The sequence below is a fragment of the Canis lupus genome, chromosome 26, assembly GCF_011100685.1.
Source record: "Canis lupus familiaris isolate Mischka breed German Shepherd chromosome 26, alternate assembly UU_Cfam_GSD_1.0, whole genome shotgun sequence".
Lineage (NCBI taxonomy): Eukaryota > Metazoa > Chordata > Mammalia > Carnivora > Canidae > Canis > Canis lupus.
In genome coordinates this window covers 17,477,772-17,503,162 of record NC_049247.1, presented here as the reverse complement: position 1 = coordinate 17,503,162, position 25,391 = coordinate 17,477,772, and the positions used below count along the sequence as shown (strand labels likewise).

General features: G+C 45.1%; 1 protein-coding gene, 1 long non-coding RNA gene and 1 pseudogene across 3 annotated transcripts in view; 1 reads left to right on the top strand and 2 right to left on the bottom strand.

Annotated features, from left to right (window-relative positions):
- ANKRD13A (ankyrin repeat domain 13A) overlaps window positions 1-15,966 on the top strand; it is a 32,511-nt gene extending 16,545 nt beyond the window's left edge. Inside the window, exons 6-15 of one of the 2 annotated variants that reach the window (XM_038575365.1) lie at window positions 759-948; window positions 4,765-4,831; window positions 6,191-6,272; window positions 7,170-7,231; window positions 8,153-8,283; window positions 9,019-9,176; window positions 9,791-9,919; window positions 11,510-11,670; window positions 13,211-13,278; window positions 13,888-15,966. In XM_038575365.1, coding sequence (XP_038431293.1) covers window positions 759-948; window positions 4,765-4,831; window positions 6,191-6,272; window positions 7,170-7,231; window positions 8,153-8,283; window positions 9,019-9,176; window positions 9,791-9,919; window positions 11,510-11,670; window positions 13,211-13,278; window positions 13,888-14,083 — 1,244 coding nt within the window. In that variant the 3' untranslated portion in view covers window positions 14,084-15,966. The remainder of the gene's footprint in view (window positions 1-758; window positions 949-4,764; window positions 4,832-6,190; window positions 6,273-7,169; window positions 7,232-8,152; window positions 8,284-9,018; window positions 9,177-9,790; window positions 9,920-11,509; window positions 11,671-13,210; window positions 13,279-13,887) is intronic. The other variant, XM_038575366.1, reaches the window with a different exon arrangement.
- LOC119866262 lies at window positions 41-125 on the bottom strand (annotated as a pseudogene).
- A 2,568-nt stretch (window positions 15,967-18,534) lies between the features above and the next one.
- On the bottom strand, window positions 18,535-24,163 carry LOC102152728. The gene is made up of 2 exons (XR_005379280.1): window positions 23,982-24,163; window positions 18,535-19,824 (listed from the first exon to the last, which is right to left on the bottom strand). It is a non-coding gene; the product is annotated as an uncharacterized LOC102152728 (long non-coding RNA).
- Between the last annotated feature and the right edge of the window lie 1,228 nt (window positions 24,164-25,391).

Below are 25,391 nucleotides of genomic sequence, written 5' to 3'. Positions count from 1 at the left end.
TTGTCCCACATTCTTGAGCCTTGAGTTTGAGACTCTTTTTGTTTGTTTGTTTGTTTGTTTTCAATTAGCAATAATCACGCCTCGGATAAACCTCATTGGCTACAATACTGCCACTGCGCAAAGCTTTTTTTTTGTATATTTTTTTTATTAGAATTTGACCTGCCAACATATAGTATAACACCCAATGTTCATTCCTCCAAGTGCCCCCTTCAGTGCCCGTCACCCAGTCACTCCATCCCTCCATCTACCTCCCCCCATCCATCTCCCCTTCCACTACCCCTTGTTTGTTTCCTAGGGTTAGGGGTCTCTCATGTTTTGTCACCCTCTCTGATTTTTCCCACTCATTTTGAGACTCTGTCTTATATCTCCATATATTCCCTCCATAAGAAGGCATGATCCTCCTAGTGGAGGGTGAGAAAAATGGTATTGCCAGTCCAGCGTTGTGCATAAACAGTTTACATTAATTAAGTAAATCATACATTTTTAAAAGTACACAGATGTATTGCCAACAAAGAAGGCAAATTGTTTTAAATGTCTGGAACTTAGGGGAAGATGACCTATGGGCTGTGGAAACTGGCCAGATAATCTCCATGTAAGTAGGTAGTCAATAATCAATAGTCTTTAGGTTTTATCTGATAGCACTTGGCTGGGGGGGAGGGGGGAATGTCAAAGATGATTCAGTATTTTAACTTTGAGCCTTCCTTGTTTTTGTATCTTCCTTGCATGGTGCTCAGTTACACTCTTGTTTCCATTAACAGACAACCGGGCAGAGCTGATGGAAGTCAACCATGATGACAGAGTGGTCACCACTGAGCATTTTGACCTTTCTCAGGAAATGGAGCGCCTCACTCTGGACTTGATGAAGCCAAAAGGCAGGGAAGTTGAGAGGCGGCTCACAAGCCCAGTCATTAATACCAGCCTCGATACTAAAAATATTGCTTTTGAAAGGTACGCATTAGGTTCTGCATTTTAATGTCTAATCCCTTTACTGCCATCTTTAGTGGCATATAGATATGAATTGGAAATTATGGGTGGATTGGGATTTTTCTAATATGGCATAATAAACATAGAGGGTTTTAATGTTGCTTTCTGTTCTAACCAAGTAGAAGCCATAGCTGACATCCTCTTTCATAGATCATTTTTATAACACATTGGTTAAGTCTTAGAGAAATGGCTTCATATTCTTTTATGGGCCCTTTATAATGGCTTTTACTTGAATTTTTTGTTTTGGTGTTTGGAGATCCACAGGCTCCCTAGTCCCAAACCATGCAGCTTTGAGATTCTGGAAGGTAGAATTGGCCCAGTGTTGATTGTGGTTGTACTGGCTAGTCAAATTCACATTTACCATATAGTTAAGTGTGGTCCTTTCCCTCTGTGAGGACTAACAGTTTAGAGCAAAAGTCTGGAGGTGTTTTCAGTTCTATTCCAGATTCTACCAGAAGAAGCTTCTGGAGAGGTTTGTGCCTTGGTTAACCTGGATGACAGCACTGTCTCTGGTCATCTGCCTCTGGGCATTGCAGAGGCATGGAGCACTTCTGAATGTTAATGGAAGTAGAGGCTGTCAGAGCTGTTGGCCTGAGTGTTTTTACCACAGGACACCTTGAGCTGAGGGAGTAAGAGCCCTGAGCGTTTGCCTAGGATGTCACATCCAGCTCTGTAAACCAAAGCAGCATAACCTGAGCTAACGTGGACACATATTATCCTGGATTTCGGCTTTACTCTAAATGAATGTACTGACTTTCCTCTCTTTTTCTTTTCTTGGTTTCCAGAAAATTTGTAAGAATGAGAGTTTTCTGTTGAGTCAGACATAAGACTGAAGTGCCTTTTTCTTCAGATTTAGGAATTAGGAATTAGGGCATCTATTAGTAGCAGAAGAGAAAACCAAAATGCCAGTTTGTGTGGTGTCTTGATACCACTGGTGCTTGGGGAGTGGTACCCCCAAGAGACAGGGTCATCACTGCCCCCCCCCCCCCCCCCCCGCCCCGTCACTAGCCTCCTTGCCCTGGCCTTGCCAGGTGATGGCTGTCTATTAGGAGCTGACTGTGGCTTTACCTGGGAGGGCCTGGGGAAGACCCCTGAGGCTTTGGCACATCCCTCTGTAGACAGAGCACCTTCAGCTAGGGCTCTGTGGTGAAGCTGGGAATAGAGGAGCCTCCCAACCCCGCCCCTCCCACTGCACCCCCTGCAGCCCAGCTGTGGAGATAGGGGTGGGAAGAACATGCCACTGACAGGGCTGCTGAAGTACCGTGCGGCTCTGGGAGTGGCTCAGTCTCTTCGGCTTTCAGTTTCCTTGAAGGAAAGAAAGGAGTGAATCTTGAAATGACGTTGCTAAAGTCCCCATGACCCTAAGATGTCATGAGAAGAGCTCCTGGTTCCTCTGGTTTGTTGGCAGCATTGTTTAAGTCTGTGTTTGCCAGTGTAATTTCCAAAGAGTGTGACGATTACTGGCAGCTGCCCCAGTGAGGGGGGTAGATGGTACATGAGGGCACATTCCATTTTTATGGAGGACTAAGGTACATCTGGTATTTGGTCACTAGGTCTTCAGAAGGTTCAAGCTAACCTCCTTTTGAAACCAATGGTTGGTTTTGGAGAGAGTGTTTCAGGAAGATGGCTGCTTTTTTTTTTTTTTTATGGTGCTCAGAATGCAGGCAGTCAGTGAGTTTCTTGTGCATCAAGCAAGGATTTGAGCCACTTGAGTTGTAGAAGAAGTGTGTACATATCCTTTCCACTGGTGGTGGGAGTGTGTATTTGTTTGAATTTGGAAGTTGTGCTCACTTGTGATAGTCGTTCTCCTCCATCTCTCTCCTCTGATCTGAGATTCTGATACCTGCTTCCTGCATGAGTTTTTGGCCTGCCAGTATGCACCCCCTGGCTGCAGTCTGGGCTTTTCTCTTCTCTGAAAGATTATGCTCTGCCAGACTTAAACAGAATGTTCCCTGTCACCCTCAGAGCCTTTCTCTGAATTGCTCAGTAGCCTGCAAGCCACAGTGCTTGCTCAGTGGCTTTTGGTATGGCAGTCTCAGTGGAGACAGGCAGAGGTAAAAATGGCAGAGGGGGAGCTAGGTGTACTGTCATTTTCAGATGTCTCTGCCTGTAAAGTTAATCAAGGGCCAAGGAGTTATAGAATTTGGGTTTTAAAATAGGACGCTGAATTTAATAAGCAAGCTGTCAGAATGGGAATGGAAAGGGAAGTGGAGCAGCCAGGATTGCCAGCCGAGCAGATGCAGAGGAGTGAGCTGCATGGCGGTCCCCAGGGAGAACCACACAGCTCTGCTTCCCCAGCAGGCTCGCAGGATGAAGGAGAGCAGACTGAGTCATCCTTTGGTACCTTGGAAGACTGTGTGCCAGAAAGCAGTTCTTTCCTAGGCCAAAATATCAAGTGACTTGGTGAAGGACAAGGAACTGAGGACTGACTCTGTTAACTTAAAAGGACTATCTTGATTTTCAATTATTGATGGCTAAGAGAGGACTCTGGTTTATGAATCAATGTGGACCCTAAGCCCTTTCCCCCAGGATTGCAGTTTTGTTTCTGAAAAGTGAAGTGGAAATAGCTAGCATTTGGTGTAATTCCTTTAGTGTTTCTCTCTCTCCCTCCATGGGTCATGCTGCATTAATTGTGGACAACTAATTGGAAGAGTAAAGCTCTGGTCCTTCCTTTCTCTGATGGGCTATAAACATACATGTAAAACACTGCATACCCCATCTGGACTAATGAAGGTGTTTGAAAGCATGAGATACAAATGACATGTATCTTCTTTGTGAGTTGGGCGATCTGGCAGTTCCTGGAGCTTCCTGCGTGACATCCCACTTCCTTCTGGGGTTAGAGCAGAAGGCAGACAGTTGTTCTATATGGAGCTAAGTGCAGCAGTCACAGTGGAGCTAGGATGTGATGTCCTAGACAAAAGGGCAGACCAGGCTGGTCAGGGTTCCCTTGTGAGTGGTAGTATTTCCCAGGGTGAGCTGCTTTGAAAAAGAACCAGAGTTTCTTGGCTGTTCTTGCCTCTAAATGCATTTTTCGCCCAGGAGTATGTTAAGTTGAATAACTGAGTTTTCAGGCACTTTACCAATGCTGTAGCTGCCGCTGGAATGCTGGGCTACTTTAAAAGCGGTTCCACAGGCCTGGAATCCATGCCTGGGCTAAAAAACTGCTTTTAACATAATAACCTTTCTTCTACTGCACCAAACCTGATAAAACGTGTGACTCCCGAGCTGTTTTGCAGGCCTTAATGGCTTCTCCAAGCAGCTCACCACAGTGATGAGTTCCTGCCCCACCCACTCTCCTGAGGAGCAGGATGGTCTGTGCCTTGTTGTTCTAAGAATTCCTCGATTGAGATGTGGCTGCTCATGGGGACAGAACTGCTGATGTCTTTGCCCACAGTTACGATGATCCAGATAAATGCTCTGGCCCAGATACCACCTTTTGGCGAGCCCTTGGACACTGGTCATCTTCACTCATTTCTTTAGGACAGCAGTCCAGTCAATGTCACCACCTTTGTTGCCTATGCTGGCAGTTTTTGTAAAGAAGCCAAGAATGGAGGCTTTCTATGCCAGGGGTGAGGCAAATTGATTAATAACTGTGGGAGGGGGTGGGGATGCTTAAGCCATCTGTCACTGAGAACATCCTTTTGTGGACAGTAGGACCATAATCATCAAGTGTCCTTCACCACCTTAAGCTGGGGGAAATAAACTGTAAAGGCTGCAGGGATAAATCTGAATGTCAGCATATTGTACATGTAGAAATTTGTGGTGTTCACTTTTTATCAGAACTAAATCCGGATTCTGGGGCTGGAGGACAGATAAAGCAGAAGTTGTTAATGGTTACGAAGCAAAGGTAAAAGGAAACTCTTAAAATAAGATTTAATATAGCTATTTAGCTTCTATGCAAATGAGGAGTCTGTTCAGATTTTTTCATGCCTCTGTGCCGTGGAGATGCTCTGGGGAATAAAGTACTGCTTAGGGTCTCTCACTTGGATGTGTATTTTACCTGATGTTTAGAAAATAGGCTAGTATGTCCCGAGGAGGCCCCTGGGTATGCCAGAGATCAATGGTGGTGTAGAGAAGTGAGTCCAGGTGCCAGTCGTCCCTGTAGGAGTGACTGCTCCTTTCATTCTTTAAGGAGGAAAAGAAAGGATTAGACTCAAACCTGTATGTTCATCTTTTTTTATAACCTGAGTGGGTTAAAAAAAAAAAAGTAAAGTAGCTTTAATGAGCCTCCGTTTTCGTAGTCAGCCTAATTGTAACCAGTGGCTTGACAGCCCACTCACATGACATCAGTGCATTAAGAGTATAGTCATCAGGGTGGAGACAGCTGTCAGTTGGGTCCTCGGCATCTTGTCAGCCGGAGTGCTCTGTTTGCTGGCCTTCAGGTAGCCCTGCAGTCCAGCAGGGATTGCTGGCTCCTGGAGCTGTAGCGGGATGCTGCAGGATCCTCTGGTGACCCGAGTGGGCCAAGACGCTTCCATCATGCTCAGCAAGATGCACTTAGAAACAGTGGCTCCGGTGCTGCGTGTGTTTCCTCGAGTCTCTGATCCTGGGGAATCCACGTACGACACGTACACTTAATTCTGCTCACCGGGAGAGTCGGTCTTCCAGACCCCCCACTCCCACCCATGTTCCTCAGGTGGCCTTGAGAAAAGAGCACTGGCTCCGGTGGTGACAAATACCTTTTTGTCCATAGACGGAGTAGCTTTTACCTAGTGATTTGCTGGTTTCCTCGTTAAGTCTTGCAGGTATAGAGAACCTTGTGTTCATTCCGTTTTCAGCAGATGGCTGGCTAAATCAGTCCTGTTATAAGATTACCACAGATCAGTGCAGAAGCCCAGGATACAGGTTTGGGTGCCTCAGCACGATAGCAATCCAGCTGGGAGGCCTAAGTATCAGTACCTTTGTTTGAGGGTGTTTAGTTACACAAAGGGCAGGCGGGAAGACACAGCGTCCCTGTTCACTCCTCAGTATTTAAAACTGTCAGAGATGCAAATTAACTGCTGATGCATTTCTAAGTTGATAGCCTGTATATTTTCTCTGAAGGATCCTAATGATTGTCAACCATTTCCCATTTTTATTTTGCTGAAATTTTTTCTTTCTTTCTTTTTTTTTTTTAATTTGGCTTCAGCATTCTTGCTCTTGCTATGCTTATTTTTTGAGTTTTGATTCCCTGTGTCACTGTTTTCTTTTGCACACGTCTCTCAAGGTTTACACAGTAAACAATGTGAGTGTGATAACCAAAATCCGGACAGAACATCTGACGGAGGAAGAAAAAAAGAGATATAAAGGTAATCCTTCCCCTTTTGTTTAGCTAAGAGAGAGCCTTCATTGGCTTCACCAAATTTTGGGGTTAGTGTGGTCAGGTCAGGGTCATCCTAACCCTAACTTCCTTTTTACAGAAAAACTAACTTCCTTAGTCCAGCCCATTCCTGTAGGTATTACCTATAGTTGGCTTCAAGTGGAATTAAAGCCACTCAGGAGGGTTTGTTTTTGTGTTCTAAAGATGGATTTGACCGGAATGGTAGATGAGGGTATTAGAGACTAGTTTTCACTGGAATAAGTGATTCATTCCAAACTCTGACCATGAAAGATCTGGGTGGAACTTGGGCTCTGAGCCCAACCAATATGTAGTTGTTCTATGGCAGTTCCACCCACCAGAGGCCAGTGGTGTGGTCTTAACTTATCTACCCTTTGTGGCTCAGGTTCCTTAGCAGTGAAATGGCGGTGCTCAGGAGAATGGGTTGAGTCTCCTCATGCAAACCTTTGGAAGGTTCCTGCAGAGTGCAGCAAGCACGCAGTAGTACTTGGCTACCTCCACCACCACTGTTACTAGGACTCCGGTTTGACAGATGAGGACTCTGTGGCCCATCCAGGTTCAGTCCTAAACTCAGTCTTTTTGCTGTAGTTCTTGTAACTCTTACTCATCTAGGTTAGAGACCCTAATAAAGAGTGTCTTGAAATAAATAAGTAAGTAAATAAATAAATAAATAAATAAATAATAAATGAGTGTCTTGTAAGGGATAGATTAGCTGATGGTTATAGTAGATGATTTTATCAGCCTGTCCATAAATAGACTTCCTAATATAGGTAGCTGGGATCCAGAACTTGAGAATAGGATGAGAATCTCCTTCTGTAGTCACAAATGAGGTATAATATTAGACACTAAACTTTCCCCCCTTTCTTAGCGGACAGGAACCCACTGGAATCTCTGCTGGGAACTGTGGAACACCAGTTTGGAGCCCAAGGGGTAAGTGGAAGAAGTGAGCTCCCAGGTTCAAGAAAGGACATGACTTTTCTGTGCTGTGATGGCATTTACTGAATTTGAACAGGCCACTCTGTCTGCAAGTCTGAAGAGCATTCCCAAGCTGAAATCTGAGATACTCTTTTGGAAGAGAAACAGATGAGTCTTATACCTAAAGATTTTAGAGGAGGGTCATGATATAGAAGTCAGGTGCTTTCTCTCTCATCTGTAAACTTAAAAAGGATTCAGGACTTTCTATTTTGACCAGAACTTTTTTTTTTTTAAAGGTTTTATTTATTTATTAGCAAGAGAGCACAAGCAGGAGAAAGGGCAGAGAGATAGGGAGAAGAAGACTTCCCCACTCAGCGGGGAGCCCAACATAGGGCTTGACCCCGGATCCCGAGATCACGATCTGAGCCAAAGGCAAATGCTAACTGACTGAGCCACCCAGGAGCCCCTTAACTGAGCACCTTAACAAACATTTTCTTACTTGATCCCTATGAGAACTATGTAGAGTTAGTATAATGGCTGTCAGAGGGTTAGAAAAATGAGATTTCCTTCCCAGTGTCCTGAGTGAGAGCCTGACAGAGCTGGAGCTTAAACTCCAGGTCTTCCAGATCTTATATGCTTTCAGGTATTTCTTTTTTCTTTTCTACAGTCAGGAGATAAAAATGCAAGAGAGTGGAGAAATATTTGACATGGAGACCTATTAGGCTTCCTATGTCATATCCTCACACCTTTGTAGAATTTCTTGTTCTTTGCAGTAACTTAGTTTAAAAAAGTCGGGGGTGGAGGTTGGGGGAGAAATGACTAGAATTTCCTGATCTATAACTGGTTAGTGTGTCCACTGCAGAGGCTGAATGCTGTAGGTCTCCACTTGTGAGCACCATTAGGCATTTCTGATATCCCTGAGTTCTGGCTTGACAGGACCTCACCACAGAATGTGCCACTGCCAACAACCCCACAGCCATCACGCCTGACGAGTATTTTAATGAAGAGTTTGATCTGAAGGACCGGGACATCGGGAGGCCGAAAGAGCTGACAATTAGAACGCAAAAGTAAGAGGCTCAGTGGCCATTTTCAACTGATGGATTCTTATTTCAGAAGTTTTGCTGTTTCATGGGGTCATGTTGTCATTTTTGTGTCCCCTTCCTTTAAAAATAATTTGGAAGTAACTTTATCTGAGAAAAACAAATAGCAGATTGCCCACCTTTTTCTTTTCTTTTCTTTTCTTTTCTTTTCTTTTTTTTTTTTTCAAGATTTTATTTATCATGAGAGAAACAGAGAGAGGCCCAGACACAGGCAGAGGAAGAAGCAGCTCCCTGTGGGCGAGGCTGATGTGGGACTCGATCCCAGGACCTCGGGATCATGCCCTGAGCCAAAGGCAGATGCTCAACCACTAAGCCACTCAGGCATCCCAATTGCCCACCTTCTAATTAGCCCTTCTCCAAATAGAGTAGAGATAGGATATAAAATTCCTTGTATTTTTTACTGCCAGCAAGCTTCAGCTGATCAGATGAAATGATCCACCAGCTCTTGATTCCTTCATGCTTGCTCTCAATTCTGGCTGCTGCAGGGGGAGGTCAGAGTGTAGGGCATTTCTCCTGACAGCCAGATCTTATGGTGATCGGAATGTTGTGTGGGTCTAGTTTCTTTCCTGCTCCGCATTAAGAGAAGTACGGTGGCTGGGAAGGCTGCATAAGGAGGAGTGCTGTCTACCTGGCTGCATAGAAGTCATTCAGTTTCCCTGGCTGGGGGTGATGGCCTCACTCTTGTCTTGGTCCGTCTTGTAGGTTTAAAGCAATGCTGTGGATGTGTGAGGACTTTCCCCTCTCTCTTGTGGAGCAGGTCATTCCTATCATTGACCTCATGGCCCGAACCAGCGCTCATTTTGCACGGCTGAGAGATTTCATCAAACTGGAATTCCCGCCTGGATTTCCTGTCAAGATAGGTACTTTCTACCAAACCACAGGAGCACCTGTAGGTTCTGCCTGTTTCTGTGGGTGACAGATTGTGCTTCAGAACACCAGAACATTTTAGGCAAAAGTAGCAGAGAGTAGACATAACAGAGGAGGTCACAATGATGCTCTAGTTTAATATGGCTTTTGGTTCACTTGCCATATCAAAATTAGGAGATCATCAGTTCTATTCACAGATGGTGCTAACAGATGTAAAAAGGCATAAAAAATGTGAGCATTCATTGTTTTCATGTCACACTTTATTTAAGCATCAAATTAGATTGTTTTTGAGGAAGACTGTTGACACCAAGATCCTTTGATACAGAAGTATGTTTTAGGGCCTGCACTGGAATGCATAATCTCATAAACAATACATAGAATCTGTGAGGTAGTTACAGTTTAGATAGTTGCATATTTGTGACATTCTTCAGCACAGTCTTGATCAATTATTTACTGTGATCTAGAAAAGTTGCTTAACCCCTCTGAATATTAATTTTCTCACTGTATATTGGGAAGGGTTGTTATGTTCATGTATTTGACATGGACCTAGCATAGTAAGCACTCAGTAAATGATGGCTATTATTCTCATAAAGTTTATTTATAAAAGCTCTTATTTTGTTAGAAATTCCCTTGTTTCATGTCTTAAATGCACGGATTACATTTGGAAATGTTAATGGCTGTAGCACTGCTGAAGAAACTGGATCTCAAAATCTTGAAGGGACCCAGCCTGATTCAGGTAAAAAAAAAAAGTTGGGCTTTGTGATTTCAAAGAAAAATACACATTCAGTTAGTATACTAATTATTCAGTTTGACATTGGAGTATCTTATGAAGCAGATCTCTGCACTGAATGAAAATTTTAGATTTCATTTAGATTCAGTGAAAAAAACCACTTGTATAATATGACCCCACTTGTATTAAAGGAAACATAGTCTTAAAAGCCAACTTTATTGAAGTGTACCATATATACAATAAAATACTCCTACATTAAGTGTGATAGTTCAGTGCATTTTGACAAATGTGGGTACCTCGGTAATCACTACCACAATCAAGATGCAGAGCATTTCTATTACCCCACAAAATTTCCTCAGGCTCCCTTGCAGTCCATCCAAATTATCTTTTGGATGCTACTGTAAATGGATTATTTACTTAATTTTATTTTCCAGTTAGTCATTGGTAGTGTATGGAAACATAACTGAATTTTTTTTTAGTTGTTTTGTTTTACTGTGGTAAATGTTGTTCTGTGTCTGGGACTAGTTGAAAGATACACAGGCATTTGTTTTATTGTTTTTTGAGAGAGGGAGAGTGAGTATGGTTCCAGTGGGGTGGAGGAGGGGCAGAGGGAGAGAAAGGATCTCAAGCCATGCTGAGCATGTAGCCCAATGAGGGGCTCAACAAGGGGCTCAATCTCATGACCTCAGCTGAAACCAAGAGTTGGATGCCCAACCGAGCCACCCACGTGCCCCATTTTACCATTTTTATTTTAGTTTACAGACATCTTATATACTTTCTTTTATGTGTTTATTATATTTCATAATAAAAAGGAAAAATACAAAGAGACCTTGTTGTGGTTGTGTACATACACTGCATTCCTCAAAAACAAACAGGAAACACTGGTTACCTTTGGACTTTGGAAATAAGAGAAAGAGTTTTTTATTTATTTATTTATTTTAATTTTTATTTATTTATGATAGGCACAGAGAGAGAGAGAGAGAGAGAGGCAGAGACACAGGCAGAGGGAAAAGCAGGCTCCATGCACCGGGAGCCTGACGTGGGATTCGATCCCGGGTCTCCAGGATCGCGCCCTGGGCCAAAGGCAGGCGCTAAACCGCTGCGCCACCCAGGGATCCCGAGAAAGAGTTTAGGGAGAGAGAGATCTTTATTTTTTTATGACTGTGAGTTAATTTTATTACTTAAAAAAAAAACAAGACAAAAAGAAAAAGGCTGTATTTTGGTACTTTTCTGTGTCAACGTTATTCTTTTTTCTTTTTATAAAGATTTTATTTATTCATTCATGAGAGAGGCACAGACATAGGTAGAGGGAGAAAGTAGGCTCCATGCAGGGAGCCCGTCATGGGACTTGATCCCGGGTCTCTAGGATCACACTCTAGGCTGAAGGCGGCGCTAAACCACTGAACCATCCAGGCTGCCCTGGCAAGGTTATTCTTACTCAAAATCACTCTCACGTAGTAGCAAACCTTGATTTTAATCATTTTAATCCTTTTGTTTTGTTAATTGAAAAAATTTTTATAAATTTTAAATTATAAGTTTGAAGGAGAAATTTATTTTACTGATTGAGGCACTGGACTGTCACCTTTTGTGTTTCAGCTTCCCACGTCACAAACTTTGAGGTTGATCAGTCTGTATTTGAAATTCCGGAATCTTACCACGTTCAGGACAATGGCAGAAATGTGCATTTGCAAGATGAAGATTACGAGATAATGCAGTTTGCCATCCAGCAGAGTTTACTGGAGTCCAGCAGGAGCCAGGTGCATTTAGCAGAACAAATGGCAGGGCACGGGAGGGTTTAATTTGTAGCTGGCTTGTAAGACTCACTGTACATCACACATTGGGCGTATTCACAGTGTTAGAGAGATTCTATTTTTTGTACCTGGTCTCTCTCAGAAGCTTCTTATGTGACACCATGTGTACAACCCTAGTCTGTATCATTCATAGGATGTTTCCTGACAGACTGTCCTTCTCTTCAGTTCACCCATGCAGCTAACAGTCATATTTTTGGGAGTATGCTGTCCAATTTGCTGGTACTGAAACTGTAGGTCCATGCTTGTTTTCATCATCCTGTTTTTTCTGGAATACTGTTCATGTGTTGATAGTCTTGTAAGAAGGCATATGGGTTTTGAATCGCAGCTTCCTCCCCAAGAAAGACTAATCACTGTGTTATGGCTGTTTAGTGTGCGATGAAAATGGTGGTTGATTCCTTGTTAAATTTGTTTTTTACTCCTATTTTTTATTCTGTTGCAAGGGGTATAATCCCAAACTGTCAGAGTATCTGGCTAAGGGTAGAGCTAAGGATAGAGCAGACAGACCAGCGTTAAGAATAGTTGGTGTTTTCTTCCTTCAGATCTCACCTGCCTGGGGCAGTGCAGGGCGTGAGCTCTTCCCCCCTGCCCCCCCCCACCCCCCCCACCCCCCCCCACCCCTGCCATCCCCTCCACATCAACTCCTTTCATTCCCACCCTGCTGTGGCTTCCTGACTCTGCTGGAGTGGAGGCTCTTTCTGTGTCCACTACCTCTTGGTGTGTCCTGGGCTCTACTGTCTGTCTGTTCATTGGTTTCTTGTTTCCTTCTGTCACTTGTTTGGAACGTGTTTGCAGAGTAGGGATTCTTTGGTGAAGCAGCCTCAGCCCCTGCACTCATAGGCCCACTAAGCTTTGAGAGTGGTACCCACACTCCAGTGTCCAAGCTCAGATTTTGGTATTCTGGTTTTATTCTTGAGGCTCTGAGGTTGGGCAGTGTGTGCCCTACCCCTCTTGCATTTCCCATCAATCCATTCTTTGAACCATTTAGTTTTCTGAAGCTGCTGGGCCAAGGGCCACACCCAGAGCCAGCATATTCCCTTTGGGAGGCCTCCTGGGAGCAGTCCGAGCCCCTGGACCTCATTGTCCCTCCCTCCAGTGCACCTTCCTTTCCCTTCTGTAGGTGAGCTTATTTTCCCCCTTGATATCTGCATGTATTGACCATAAATTTTGCAAAGGGGAGTGGCCAAAGATGACAAATGTTGAATTATGTATTGCAGTCTTGCTTTACAAGAATTATTTGCCTTATTCATTTAAACTTTGCCCAGGGCTGTTTTTGATAGATTCTGTGTCAAGCGTGAGAGGCTGTGGCCGTTAAGCAGGGTAGTGTACCATATACTAGCTGACATTTAGGTGTCATTTTTGAGATAGCCTAAGTCCCTATCAGTTTTTCATGCAGTGCTATCAATAACACACTGCTTTGATCTCCTTAATGGTACGATGCCTGTTCCTTCTAGGAGGTATTCATGCCCATCTTGTTTATTTTTTGTAGGAACTTTCAGGACCAGCTTCGAATGGAGGGATCAATCAGACACATGCCTACGATGCCCAATATGAGAGGTAATTGGCGTGACTCTTAAGGCTTAAGCTTTGGCCAACACAGGCACTTAGTGTCGATACAGTTGACTAGTTCCCAGGCCAGTGCCGTTGGGAAAACGACACCTTTTTGATTGGCCTGGTTCCTCTACAAAGAATGTATGCTCACACAGGGTCTAGATACCCTCAGTGGGAAGTATATACAATTTTAAGAATGAGGGGACTTTGAGGAGCAGCTACAGAGATGAGTAAATAATCTATTCAAAGGAGGGGATGGTAAAAACTGCAAAGATTTACTTTGTGAAGTATTTTCACATACTCCAGGCATATGTGCAAGCTTATTGAAGAACAACTTGGATTTTGCTTTAAAACAGATCCAAGTTCAGTTCCTAATACTATCACTTAGCAGCTGGGTGATCCTGGGCAGGTTTCTTCACCTCTCTGAGCCTTGAGTATCTCACGTGTGCGCAGCACCCACACCTCTAGAGTCCTATGGGATTGAATGGTAGCGTGCCCATGGAGTGCACATCCAGTGCCTGGTGTGGTATGCTCTTTGTGAGCGGTTATATGTGGACGCTGCCGCTGGCCTGATGATGCTGGTCATTGGTTTCTTTCCGCTTTTTTCCATCACAGGGCCATCCAGGAGAGCCTGCTTACCAGCTCAGAAGGTCTGTGCCCTGGTGTCTCGAGTGAGACGAGCCGTTTTGACAGCGACTTGCAGCTGGCCATGGAGCTGTCTGCCAGAGAGCTGGAGGAGCGGGAGCTCCGGCTCCGGGAGGAGGAGGAGGAGCTCCAGCAAGTCTTACAGCTGTCTCTTACCGAGAAATAGACCTTTCTGCTCATGCTCACGGGCTGCACAAAGCAGAGGTTCTAGGCTGCACGGGAGTGCTGCATTACTAGTGCCCCGGGGCTGAGGGACCGCACTTCGCATGTATGCAGCAGACAGCAGCTGCCCTTTTTTTACACAGAGGTGCAAGACCAGGAACTCCCAGGCCCATCCACGACACTCCCCGGGGCCGGGGGGGTCCTGGGGACTGGCAGGCGCCCTGCCTCCAGGCTAAGGGGAGGAGAGCATTGTCACTTTCCATTAGCTGTATTGGCTTGCAGGTCACGTTCTTACTACCAGCTTTAGACAAACACCCCAATCCCCGCAAGTTTGTAGATTAATTTTTATCAAGGAGTGATAACAAAACAAGTTATTGCAGAGTCAGGGTGCTTTTCTATATGAGAGCAGCAGCCTTTTTAGAGCATGGTTTATGAGAATCTATGAGGCACTTCTTTACAGTTCACCAAAGAAATGGATAATCTGTGCCGATCTACTCTTTTGTTTTTACCTTTATACAGGGTTTCTAGAACACCATCACTGCTCCTCCTCCACCTTACTCCACTCCTCCCATCCCCAGCTAGAGTTAAAGAGGAGACATGTACAGGATATGTTTTAGATTAGGCTTAACTACTTGCATCACATTAGGATATACAAATGACCACGGATGTTGCCTTAGCCTTAAAAATTACCAATAGTTTCAAACCACCTCACTCCACTTACTGAGGGGTCTGATTTGAATTTATAAAGGCCGTTCCTTTGAGAGCAGGATCCTCCAGGCTAAATCCAAGGCAGCTAATCCTGGCCCTGAAGGAGCAGCTAGGAGAGCCTGAGGCTTGTTCTCGAAGCGGGCAGGCTGGCCAAAACATTGGACAGCACGGAACCAAACCAAGTATGTTCCACGCCTTCCCTAGTGACAGATTGCCATGGAGAGGCTTAGGAAGACCCCACTACAGGCCTAGGCTCACTAGAGAGGAAGGGGTGACCTTGTAGTTAGAAAGGGAGCTACAAGCAGAACTCAATAGCTCTGTATTCAAAAGGGAAAATGAGGATTCTGTATTGCTTTTTAGAGTTCAAATCAACATCTTTCTGGATAAATATATTTTTTAACAGAATCTTTTTATTATTTTTGAAAGATATAAAAACAACTACTCCCATCAGTAGCAATACAAGGTTATACATTTTAACCAGATTTTCTCAGGCCTTTTTTGGATACCTTTAGTAGTTCAACGATTTTATCTGACCCTTCTGTAAATAAGCACCGCACACCACACGGAAGATCCCGGGGAGGAGTGCTGAGGGCGCCCTCACTCTGGCCCGTCTATTCGTTCCCACAGGCTGCACTGACATAACCTGGTAACAATGGCCTCCTCAGCTCTGCATCTGTCTATCTGCTGTGCTGCTTTCAGGATAGGAAGAGAGACAGAAGCTACACTGCAGTTAGCATCTGTATCCTCCAGTTAGTGTTGCCAGTAAAATATTCTTAGTCACAGAGATTTGTGCTTTGGATTCCACATAACCATCTGCCTTTTATGTCATGGTCCAACCAGACAGAATTCCTTCTATTGCGCACACAAGGCCAGTATACTGTGGTGTCACGTTTGTTTCAAATACACAGCTTGGCATTCTGTTTACTTTGTGTTTACCCTGAGTGAAGACACTTCTTGGGAATGGCTGCAGTCAGGCCACATTGTTTACACACTGAGGTGTATCATCAATGATTTCTATGTTTGCATTCCATTGTCCTGCTTACTGAGGTCTTGGACTCCCCAGGAAGCCAGTTAAAAGGGACTGAGTGTTGTGTCAACTGTTGCAGCGTTTTTCATATATGTGTTCACTCTCTTAAAATGCAAATAAAGATTGCTTCCCAAGAGGGTGCTTGTACAATATCCTAGACAGCCTTTTAGTCTTTTTTCCTTTTTATGTGGTTTTTCTAGTCACTGTATGTCCCCATACTTCCTGTTACGTATGTGACTGGCACATGGGAGTGCCTCGCAACACTCTGCATGTATTATAAAGGTGACCTGCTCCTCTCAGTCTTCCCACCTGGGTCATACAATCTGCACACGCCATGCTACTTGTTTCACACAAGAAACAAAAAGCCAGCCAGCATCAGGGCTGCTGAGAGACGGCAGTCATCCTGCTGCCTCTTGAGTCCAGGAAGCCACACCAACATCGTATCTCTCGTGGGACTGAATCTGCTCTCCCCTCTGAGGGTAAAGTCCTTGTGAGGCTTTTCTTACAAATTCAGGTGATAATTAGGCTTCCAGATTTATCCTACACCCAATTACATTGGTATTAAAACAAAAAAGGGGAGAGGGTTGCCTAGGTGGCTCAGTCAGTGAAGCGTCTACCTTCTGCTCATGGCATGATCCTGGGGTCCTAGGATTCAATCCCATGCTGGGCTCCCTGCTTAGTGGGGAGTCCATCTCCCTCTGTTCCTCACCCAACTTGTGCTATTTCTCTTTCAAAAAAATCTAAACAAAAAACAAAACGGAAGCAGTGACCAGTAAAAAACATCTGGGCTCCAGAAATGAGGCCTTGGCATTTCCAGGAAGATGTGAGGGAGTTGCTATGCTTTGGGGGAAAGTACACAATACTCTAAGCCAGTGGGGCATAATGAAGAAAACCCAGGTCACCTTAGGCCAAGAGATGGAATACCTGTGGATTATTAAGAAACTATAGCTTCTTCACCTTTAGGTTCCTTAAAGTTTAGGTGGTTCAGTTATCAGCAGGAAACAGCCATTTCTATAAGACATTACTAGGAACTAAGTCTAACAAAGTGCTTGACACTGCACCATGAGCATGTCCAATACACCACACATAACATGCCTGTCAAGGAAGGGAAGTCCAATCTAAATGATGGGAAAGAGATTTACTGTAACAACAAATTTGTTGCTGAACACAGAAGACTTCAAGGAGGACAAGTTGTGTGACAACTGCTTTACGGGACTATTTGCAGTACATGCAGTTAAGTGATGGGGTTCAAAATCCAAAGTAGGCCCATGTCTGGAAATGTGTGGATTTCAGATTGCGGTCCAGCTGAAAAAAATTAAGACTTCCTGAGCCCCGAGATCCCAAAAAGCACTTGCAGATTTATTAATCTCAAATTTAAAAAAAGTGAAGATTAATGCTAAGTCATTTGCATGACTGGTATAAATGAAGTGAATATGTTCATTTGGGTACACGGTAAATATTCGGAGCACAGTTCATTTTATGAGGTTTAGGCTGCCTCCATACCCCATATTCCCAGAGATGAAGGTAAAATAATGCCACTTGAAAAGTACTAGTCAGTCTCTGGTGCATAAACGTTTTTAGAATTCTCTCTTCCCAGAATTGAGGTTTGTGCCCTTCCTCATCTCTACAATAAGCCTTTTTCTACAAAGATTACTCCGCCTGACTTTAGCTTGAAATCTCATACTAAACAGATGGTAACATTGGAATGAAGAGGTAGGCTGGGTGTTGGATTTGTATATGGATTAACTATCACAAGGTTGTTTCAGAAAAGTAAAATGCATAGTGATTCCTGAGCAAACAGTAGGTTACCAGGTTGGTTTATGGGCCTACCAAGTTTTTACTGTTCCCCTCTAAAATCCTAAAAATGGCAATACATTTTTAGGCAGTGTATCAAAACATGGCACTCCAGATGAGGTGGGGCTGTGCACTCTTGGGACTTGGCTGTCACTGCCAGTTTCTCAGAATCCCACCTGCTCCTCCTCCCTGCAGTCCATCAATAACCACGGTCTTTTAAGGGACAGGCCAAAGATGGTGACCCCACCCTGGTGGTATTGGTTTCACGGTGTCTGATCTTCACCATAATTAAGAAAGATAAGGAGTGTATAGCACCACTTTACAGATGAAAAAACTGAGGCTCTGGAGAAGTTAAGCCTGTTTGTATTTAAGAGTGGAGACACGAATCCAGGTCTTCAGACCCTTGGGCTGGCCTGGGAGATTACTTACGGCTCAGTCTCCGAAATAATATCTCACGCCTTGGGGCAACTGTCTTATTTCACACATAAATTTTAAAATTTGGGCAGCCCGGGTGGCTCAGCGGTTTAGTGCTGACTTTGGCCCAGGGCGTGATCCTGGAGACCCGGGATCGAGTCCCACGTCGGGCTCCTTGCATGGAGCCTGCTTCTCCCTCTGCCTGTGTCTCTCATGAATAAATAAAATCTTAAAAAAAAAATTAACTTCTCGGCGCTTCTCTGAGAGAGTAGATCAAATGCCAACATACACCTGCATTTTAGACGCTTAGAAAATAATCACCAGGGGATCCCTGAGTGGCTCAGTGGTTTAGCACCTGCCTTCAGCCCAGGGTGTGATTCTAGAGTACCGGGATCGAGTCCCACATTGGGCTCCCTGCGTGGAGCCTGCTTCTCCCTCTGCCTGTGTCTCTACCTCTCTCTGTGTCTCTCATGACTAAATAAATAAAATCTTAAATCACCAGGAGTCAAACAGCATGTAAGATTTTACTTTAATTTTAATTGACACTTGGCGCAAAGCACAAAACAGTGAACACTTCAATGGCTCAATGTTAGGGTTACACACAAAATCCTTAAGTTCAACAGTTACAGTATCCCACGTTAATTTGTTTCACATTCAGTGCAGGGTGTTAAAAAAAAAAGTCAGTGCAGTTACTGAACGGAATACAAGATAAGCATTTCAATTTAATAACAAATTAAACCTAGCATCTTTAAAATAAATACTGATAACAACCACTTTGTAAGTACAAAAGTATCATTTCAATAGGAAAGAAAAAATCCAGTTCAACATTGCAAAACAGCAGCATTTTCAAGGTTGAGATGAAATCTGTGTAAACACACACCCACCTGACACTCGCTCTTCTACCAGAACATATACTTCTGAGGACCTCCTCACCCAGGGCTAAAAAGAGTTCCTGCTGAATTTCTTTTAGATCCCAAATCTGAAAAGCTGCCACATGTTTTAGGCCAGGGGCTGGAAAGGCTTGAGTGCAGCCCCAGGAAGATCAACGTGTTTCAGCAGGATGGAGTTCTTTCTCAGTCACATTTCTAGTCCAACTCAGAGCCTTCCAACCCCAGGGTGCTCTTGGTCATAGGCCTACCTGATGTGACCCTGACTTCACTGGGGGCATTGGAGTACAGAGCCATGCAGCATGAGGAGTGGTGGCCCAAGTTCCCCACAGCTGAGACAGCTTTGCAACGAGGGCATTCCAAGCCAACTCAATATAACTAAAAACATGTGATTCTTAACCCCACTGTGACCAAATGGGTCTCCAGTATAGAATGTCTACACGTTAAGTCTTCCTCTTATGAATATTTCCCAACATTCAGGATTAGTCCTTTCCTGTGTGGTTTTCACACCACTCACATAGTTAGTTAACCGCTTTCCCATCTTTACACTGAAACTGGGAGCTTCAGGTCTTAAGGTGTAACAAGTGTTGAATGTAGCCAGATATACAAAGAAACACTAAGAGGCAGACCCAGTTACTTACATTACAGTGTTAGGAAAAAAAAAACTACCTAATGTTTTTTCTAAATCATTTCACATTTACCAACTGTCCAGACTGAAGTGGTCGGACTTCCAAGTGGCGGAGTTCTGATTCCAACTTCTCCAATGACCCACGTGCAACACAATTGATCTTTTCTCCAGTACTTGTGGAAGAACTTGTTTGCTTGGCTGTCACCGACGCCGAATGGGCTTGTAGACACAAAATGCCATAAGGATCACAGTCACCAGCAGGATGCTGAAAATGGTTCCCATCAACACTGCAAAAGGAAAACATGTTATCTCCTAATGGCAGCTTCAGGTCCTGTCTTCCTTCTACTCATTGATGATGATTTGCCAAATGCCACTCAGTGCCAGGCACAGCACCAGGTGTGTGGGAAATGGTCACAAACAGATTTTCTCTTGGGATGTTTCCACATACATGGGGGAAGAGACGTAAACAAGTGAGAGCATCTTTGGGGGTTGAAGAAATGTGATGGTGATGGGGGGTGGGTAATAGTAGGTAGGGCAGTAGAGAAAGCACCTGAGGAGGTAATATGCAAGCTGGGACCAAGATGAAAAGAGGGAGCCAGCCATGGGAAGATCTGCAGGTCAGCAAAAGAAAGCACTCAGGGCCAGACAAGCCCAGAAAGAGAAAAGAGGCAAGCCCAATGAAAACAGGCAAGCATAGCTGAGGGGGAAGGAAGCAAGGCAGGAAATGAAGCCAGAGGAAGGCTGGAGCCAGTTCATCCAGGGCCTTGTAAACCATGAAGGCAACATGGATTTATTGTAAGTTTAGAGAGAGGGCCGAAGGCAAAGAATGACATGATCTGATTCAGCTGGGAAAACAGATCCCTCTGGCTGCTGTATGGAGAACCATCTGACTGCAGGGGACAAAAACAGAAGCAGGGAACCCAACGTTTTTAAAGCCATTCATAAAAACTGGAGATGAAAAAAAGAGTAAAACATTTCAATATCTGGATGAGACAAAGGCCTTCTAATCCAAGAAGCAATGAACTAACGTCACAAATCTATTCCATCTTGGAGACAATTTGGAGTAAATTTCACGTCTAAAATCTCCAGAGTGCTCAGGTGAGAACTGGGACCTCCAACTGATTACTCTGGTTGAGCCTCAGTACAAGACTAGACACAAGGACTGGGGTTTTAACATAACCAGCAACCCAGTGAAGTGAAGGGCAGTCCCATTTGTGTGACTGCCTCAGAGCTCTTAGGAGAGTTCAAAATGTTACCTTTTAGCAAGCAAATGTACATTTGTTTGCAAGTATGTGGGCCCATCCCAGGTTCCAGTGGGAGCCTAAACATGGCTGTTCTCTAGTGTGGCTACTGAAAAAAAAAGGATTTGACCACAGTTTTGTTTTGCTTAAATCAGTAATTTGGAGATATCTGTGACTCCTACAGAATGCCCCCACATGGAACCCAGTTATTACTTAAACACTGACCATACAGAAAAACTTTTTTTGGTGAGGAAGGGAAAGAACACAGGAAGTGACAAAGACAACCTACAACTCATACACGCTAAATGTCCCATCTCAAAACAGGCCTTGTTACCTAAATACCTGCCCTTAAAATCAAAATCTTGAATTCTATGAATTTCTAAGGTTCTCACTGCAATGGATCTCAATTTGCCTTATTCCTTTTAAGCCACTTTCTTGCATTTGACATTCTGAAAGGGCTCTTAAGAAAACACCGCCTCCCAAAACCCAAGCAAACTCCCAAAGCAGGTATGCAGGGGACTAGAAGTGGAGAATGGAACCTCAAAGAGCATTTGAAAAGGCTTAAAATCACGGGTGGTTAGGTACATAATGTCCATGTGGGGATTGATAAATTCTCCCAGCCTACATCTTTTTAACTCTCCCACACTTTGCACACGGTATTAGTTGCCTGAATGGCAGGCTCAGGCTGAACCTAAGACTAGTTAGGTCCTTCCTTACTAGTCACTTCCCATCGTTGAGCTTCATTTCGTACATCTACACAAGTGGCAAGTGAAACCCACCTCACAAGGGTTTCTGAAACCTGACTGTGGTACCCTATGAAAAGCACTCCTTAGAGTGTGGATATATAACATGCACATGATAGATGAAGGCATTATGACCAAAACTGGCAGCATAGCACAGTGGTCAAGAATTCAGGGTTTGGAGTCCAATCTACACTGACAGGCTGTGTTCTCACCTAAGTTCCACAATCTCTGTTTCCTCCTCTGTAAAGACAGAGATAAAAACACCCACTGCACAGGATGGTGTAGGGTAGTGTTTCCCAAACTATCTGTGGTAAAGGACTAGTGTTTATAGCTTGTAGCCTGTCCCGGGCCATTACTATGGGCATGACTAGTAAGCAGTCCTTGTCAGTCCAGGGACTCCTATAGGATTGGTGTCTACTTGCTTGGATGTTGCAACAGTGTCAAACTGTTAAATCCCTAAACATTTAATGTCTGTGGTCCTTTCTTTGCAGGTAAATAGTATGGACACCCCATCAGTTTGCAGACCGATTTTTTTTTTTTAAGATTTATTTATTTATTCATGAGAGACAGAAAGAGAGAGAGAGACAGAGACAGAGAGAGAGGCAGTGACATAGGCAGAGGGAGAAGCAGGCTTCCCCCAGGGAGCCCGATGGCGGACTTGATTCTGATCTCGGGATTATACCCTGAGCCGAAGGCAGACACAACCGCTGAGCCACTCAGGCCACTCTTCGAATAGTATTATTCTGCAGTAGTGGTTCTTAACCAGGGGGATTTTGCCCCAGTGGACATCTGATAATGTCTTCAGATATTCTGATTATCCAGACAGGGAGTTAAGTGTGGTCCTGGCATCTAGCAGATAAAGGCCGCGGACGCCACTCAACGTTTTACAATGCTCAGGATACTGTGCCTCACTTCACCTCGCCCACAAAGACCCATCTGGTCCACCATGTCAGTAGTACCCTGGTGGAGAAACTGCTCCAAAGGATGGAGCAGCAGAGCACGTGGAAATCATTCAGCAGGGTGCTAGGTACACAGTAAGTGCTCAATACATAAATTCTTCCTTTTTTTTTTAGATTTATTTATTCATAGAGATATGGAGAGAAGAGAGAGACAGAGACACAGGCAGAGGGAGAAGCAGGCTCCATGCAGGGAGCCCTACATGGGACTCGATCCCTGGTCTCCAGGGTTATGCCCCAGGCCCAAGGCAGCACTAAACCGCTGAGCTAAACCACTGAGCCACCCGGGCTGCCCTCAATACATAAATTCAATGCAAGAGTTCATGTAGAGTCAAGATAATGCAAAGATGACACTACGTGGCATAGAGATACACATGTTATCAATGAGGTACATGTATCAATGAGGTACAGTGGAAAGGGTGGCTCTGGCAGAATGAGAGGGAGGGTTACTGTGAATTTTGTCAAACTTTAAGCTCCAAGACCCCTTCCAAAGCCATGTACACCAGGTGTACCCATATGTATATATATGTGTCTTTCAGAGCTCCTCCCAAAAGGTACCTTTCAAGCTCCACAAAACCTAAGGTCTAGTACTGGTTTCCCATGTTCACTGAACATCCTGTGCCTATGAAACCTTTAGTAAGCAGAAATGGCATAAAGTGAAAAAAGTTGCCATTAATTTACAAGGAAAAAATTTTGGCCTTCCCAGACCCCCAAAATAACCTCAGGCTTTTCTGATACCTTAAGACACATTTAGCTAATGGAGGATACCCAGAATAAATCGGGAACAGGAGGGGATCCCTGGGTGGCTCAGCGGTTTGGCGTCTGCCTTTGGCCCAGGGCGTGATCCTGGAGTCCCGGGATCGAGTCCCGGGATCGAGTCCCGCGTCGGGCTCCCGGCATGGGGCCTGCTTCTCTCTCTATCATAAATAAATGAATGAATAAGTAAATAAATCTTTTTTAAAAATCGAGAACAGGGACAGATACAGACACATTTCAAAGCTATATCGCCGTGATGCTAGGATGCCGAGTGCAGCTCTCGGGGACAGAGTCTGGTGGGGCCACTCTCGCTGCTCCGGGTGTGTAATGCAAAAAAACCTGCTGAGCGAGCGCTCTTTTCACTTTTTTCGCAAAAGGGAAAAATCCTCTTCGGGTTTCTTTAGGTTACGTAAAACAGATACTCATTCGGGTCTTTTCCTAGTTGCGAAGGGGAATAACGAGAACGTCCGAAAAGTAGGCTGACCGGTACCAGCCCCGGCCTCCCCCGCTATCCTAGCTGTGTACACCGGGGCAGGTAGCCTCGCCTCCCTGAGTTTCACTTTCACCTTCAAATCAGGGCTGCAATTCTCAGCTCTCTCATTAAAGGACCCTTGTGGCCCAGCCCGGGCCCACGCAGCCAGAGAAGAGGGGCCCGGCCACCAGGTCACTGAAGCAACCGCGCTGGTGCAGGGAGCCGACCGCGAGGCACGCCCGCCCCGCCCCGCCCCGCCCCGCCCCCGCCGCTCACCCAGGTTCTGCCCGCGCAGCACCGCGTAGGGCCGGCTCCGCTCCGGTGGCTCTACGGGGCTCGGGGCCTCCGCCCGCCCGGCCAGGAAGCTCCCCAGGCCGAAGCTCAGCCACCAGCACACGGGGCGCTGCATCTTCTCGGGCCGCAGCGGCGGAGAGCGCACTTCCGCCCAAAGCCCCGCCTCCGCCCCGGCCCGCGCGCCTCCTTCCGCCGCCGTCTCCTCCCACCCAGCGCGCGCTGTTGCCAGGGTAACCAGACGCCCTGGGCGCTTGGGGCTCCTCCCGCTGCGCCCGTCCGCCGGGGCCGTGTTCAGCGGGATCGCCCTTCCGTCTGGGGCAACGTCCATCTGGATCACCACTCCGCCGTGACTACGTCCCCCTTTTGTGAGCTTCAGGCGGGCATCTTTCCATAGGAGTCTCTTGGGGCCACTTTGGGCCTATCAAAGGTTTTTCTTTTTTCTATGAATCCGTGCATTTTCTTATTAGATCTTCGCTACAGGCCCAAGAAATAGACACTGTATTACCATTTGACAAATGCCTCCTTCTCAGGAAGCCCTTACCTGGACATGCTTTTCTAAAATTGCAACCTTCCCACTTGCTCAACATACATACACTCTCGCTACCCCGTTGCCTCTTTCATCTTCTATCCCTCTAAACTCATCCTCAGTTAACTTTTTACAAAATTTTACTTAAATTCAGTTTGTCAACATATAGTATAATACCCAGTGCTCATCCCATCATGTGCCCTCCTTAGTCCCTGTCACCTGGTTACCCCATCCCCCGACCCTCCTTCCCTTCTGCAGCCCTTCGTTTGTTTCCCAGAGTTATGAGTCTCTCTTTTTTTTTTAAATTTTTATTTATTTATGATAATCAGAGAGAGAGAGAGAGAGAGAGAGAGAGGGGGGGGAGGCAGAAACACAGGCAGAGGGAGAAGCAGGCTCCATGCACCGGGAGCCTGACGTGGGATTCGGTCCCGGGTCTCCAGGATCGCGCCCTGGGCTAAAGGCAGGCGCCAAACCGCTGCGCCACCCAGGGATCCCGAGTTATGAGTCTCTTATCATTTGTCTTCCTCTCTAATTTTTCCCCCACTCAGTTTCCCCTCCTTTCTCTTATGGTCCCTTTCACTATTTCTTATAGAATAAGCAATTGTTTAATGATAATGTATGACATGTAATTATGCCCCAGGCATTTGACTTCGTTTTTGTTTCTGCTTCAGGATTTTTACTGTTCCCTTTGCCTGCAGTACTTTTCCCTGGCACATGTGCATGGCAGGCAACTGTACACCACTGAAGTCTCCACCCAAGGTCCATTCCTCAGAGTGCCCTTTCCGGAGTCCCTGACACAGCCACCACACTCAGCCCATCGTCTCTGTATAGTTGTCATCACTATCTCAAGTAATTCTGTTCTTTGA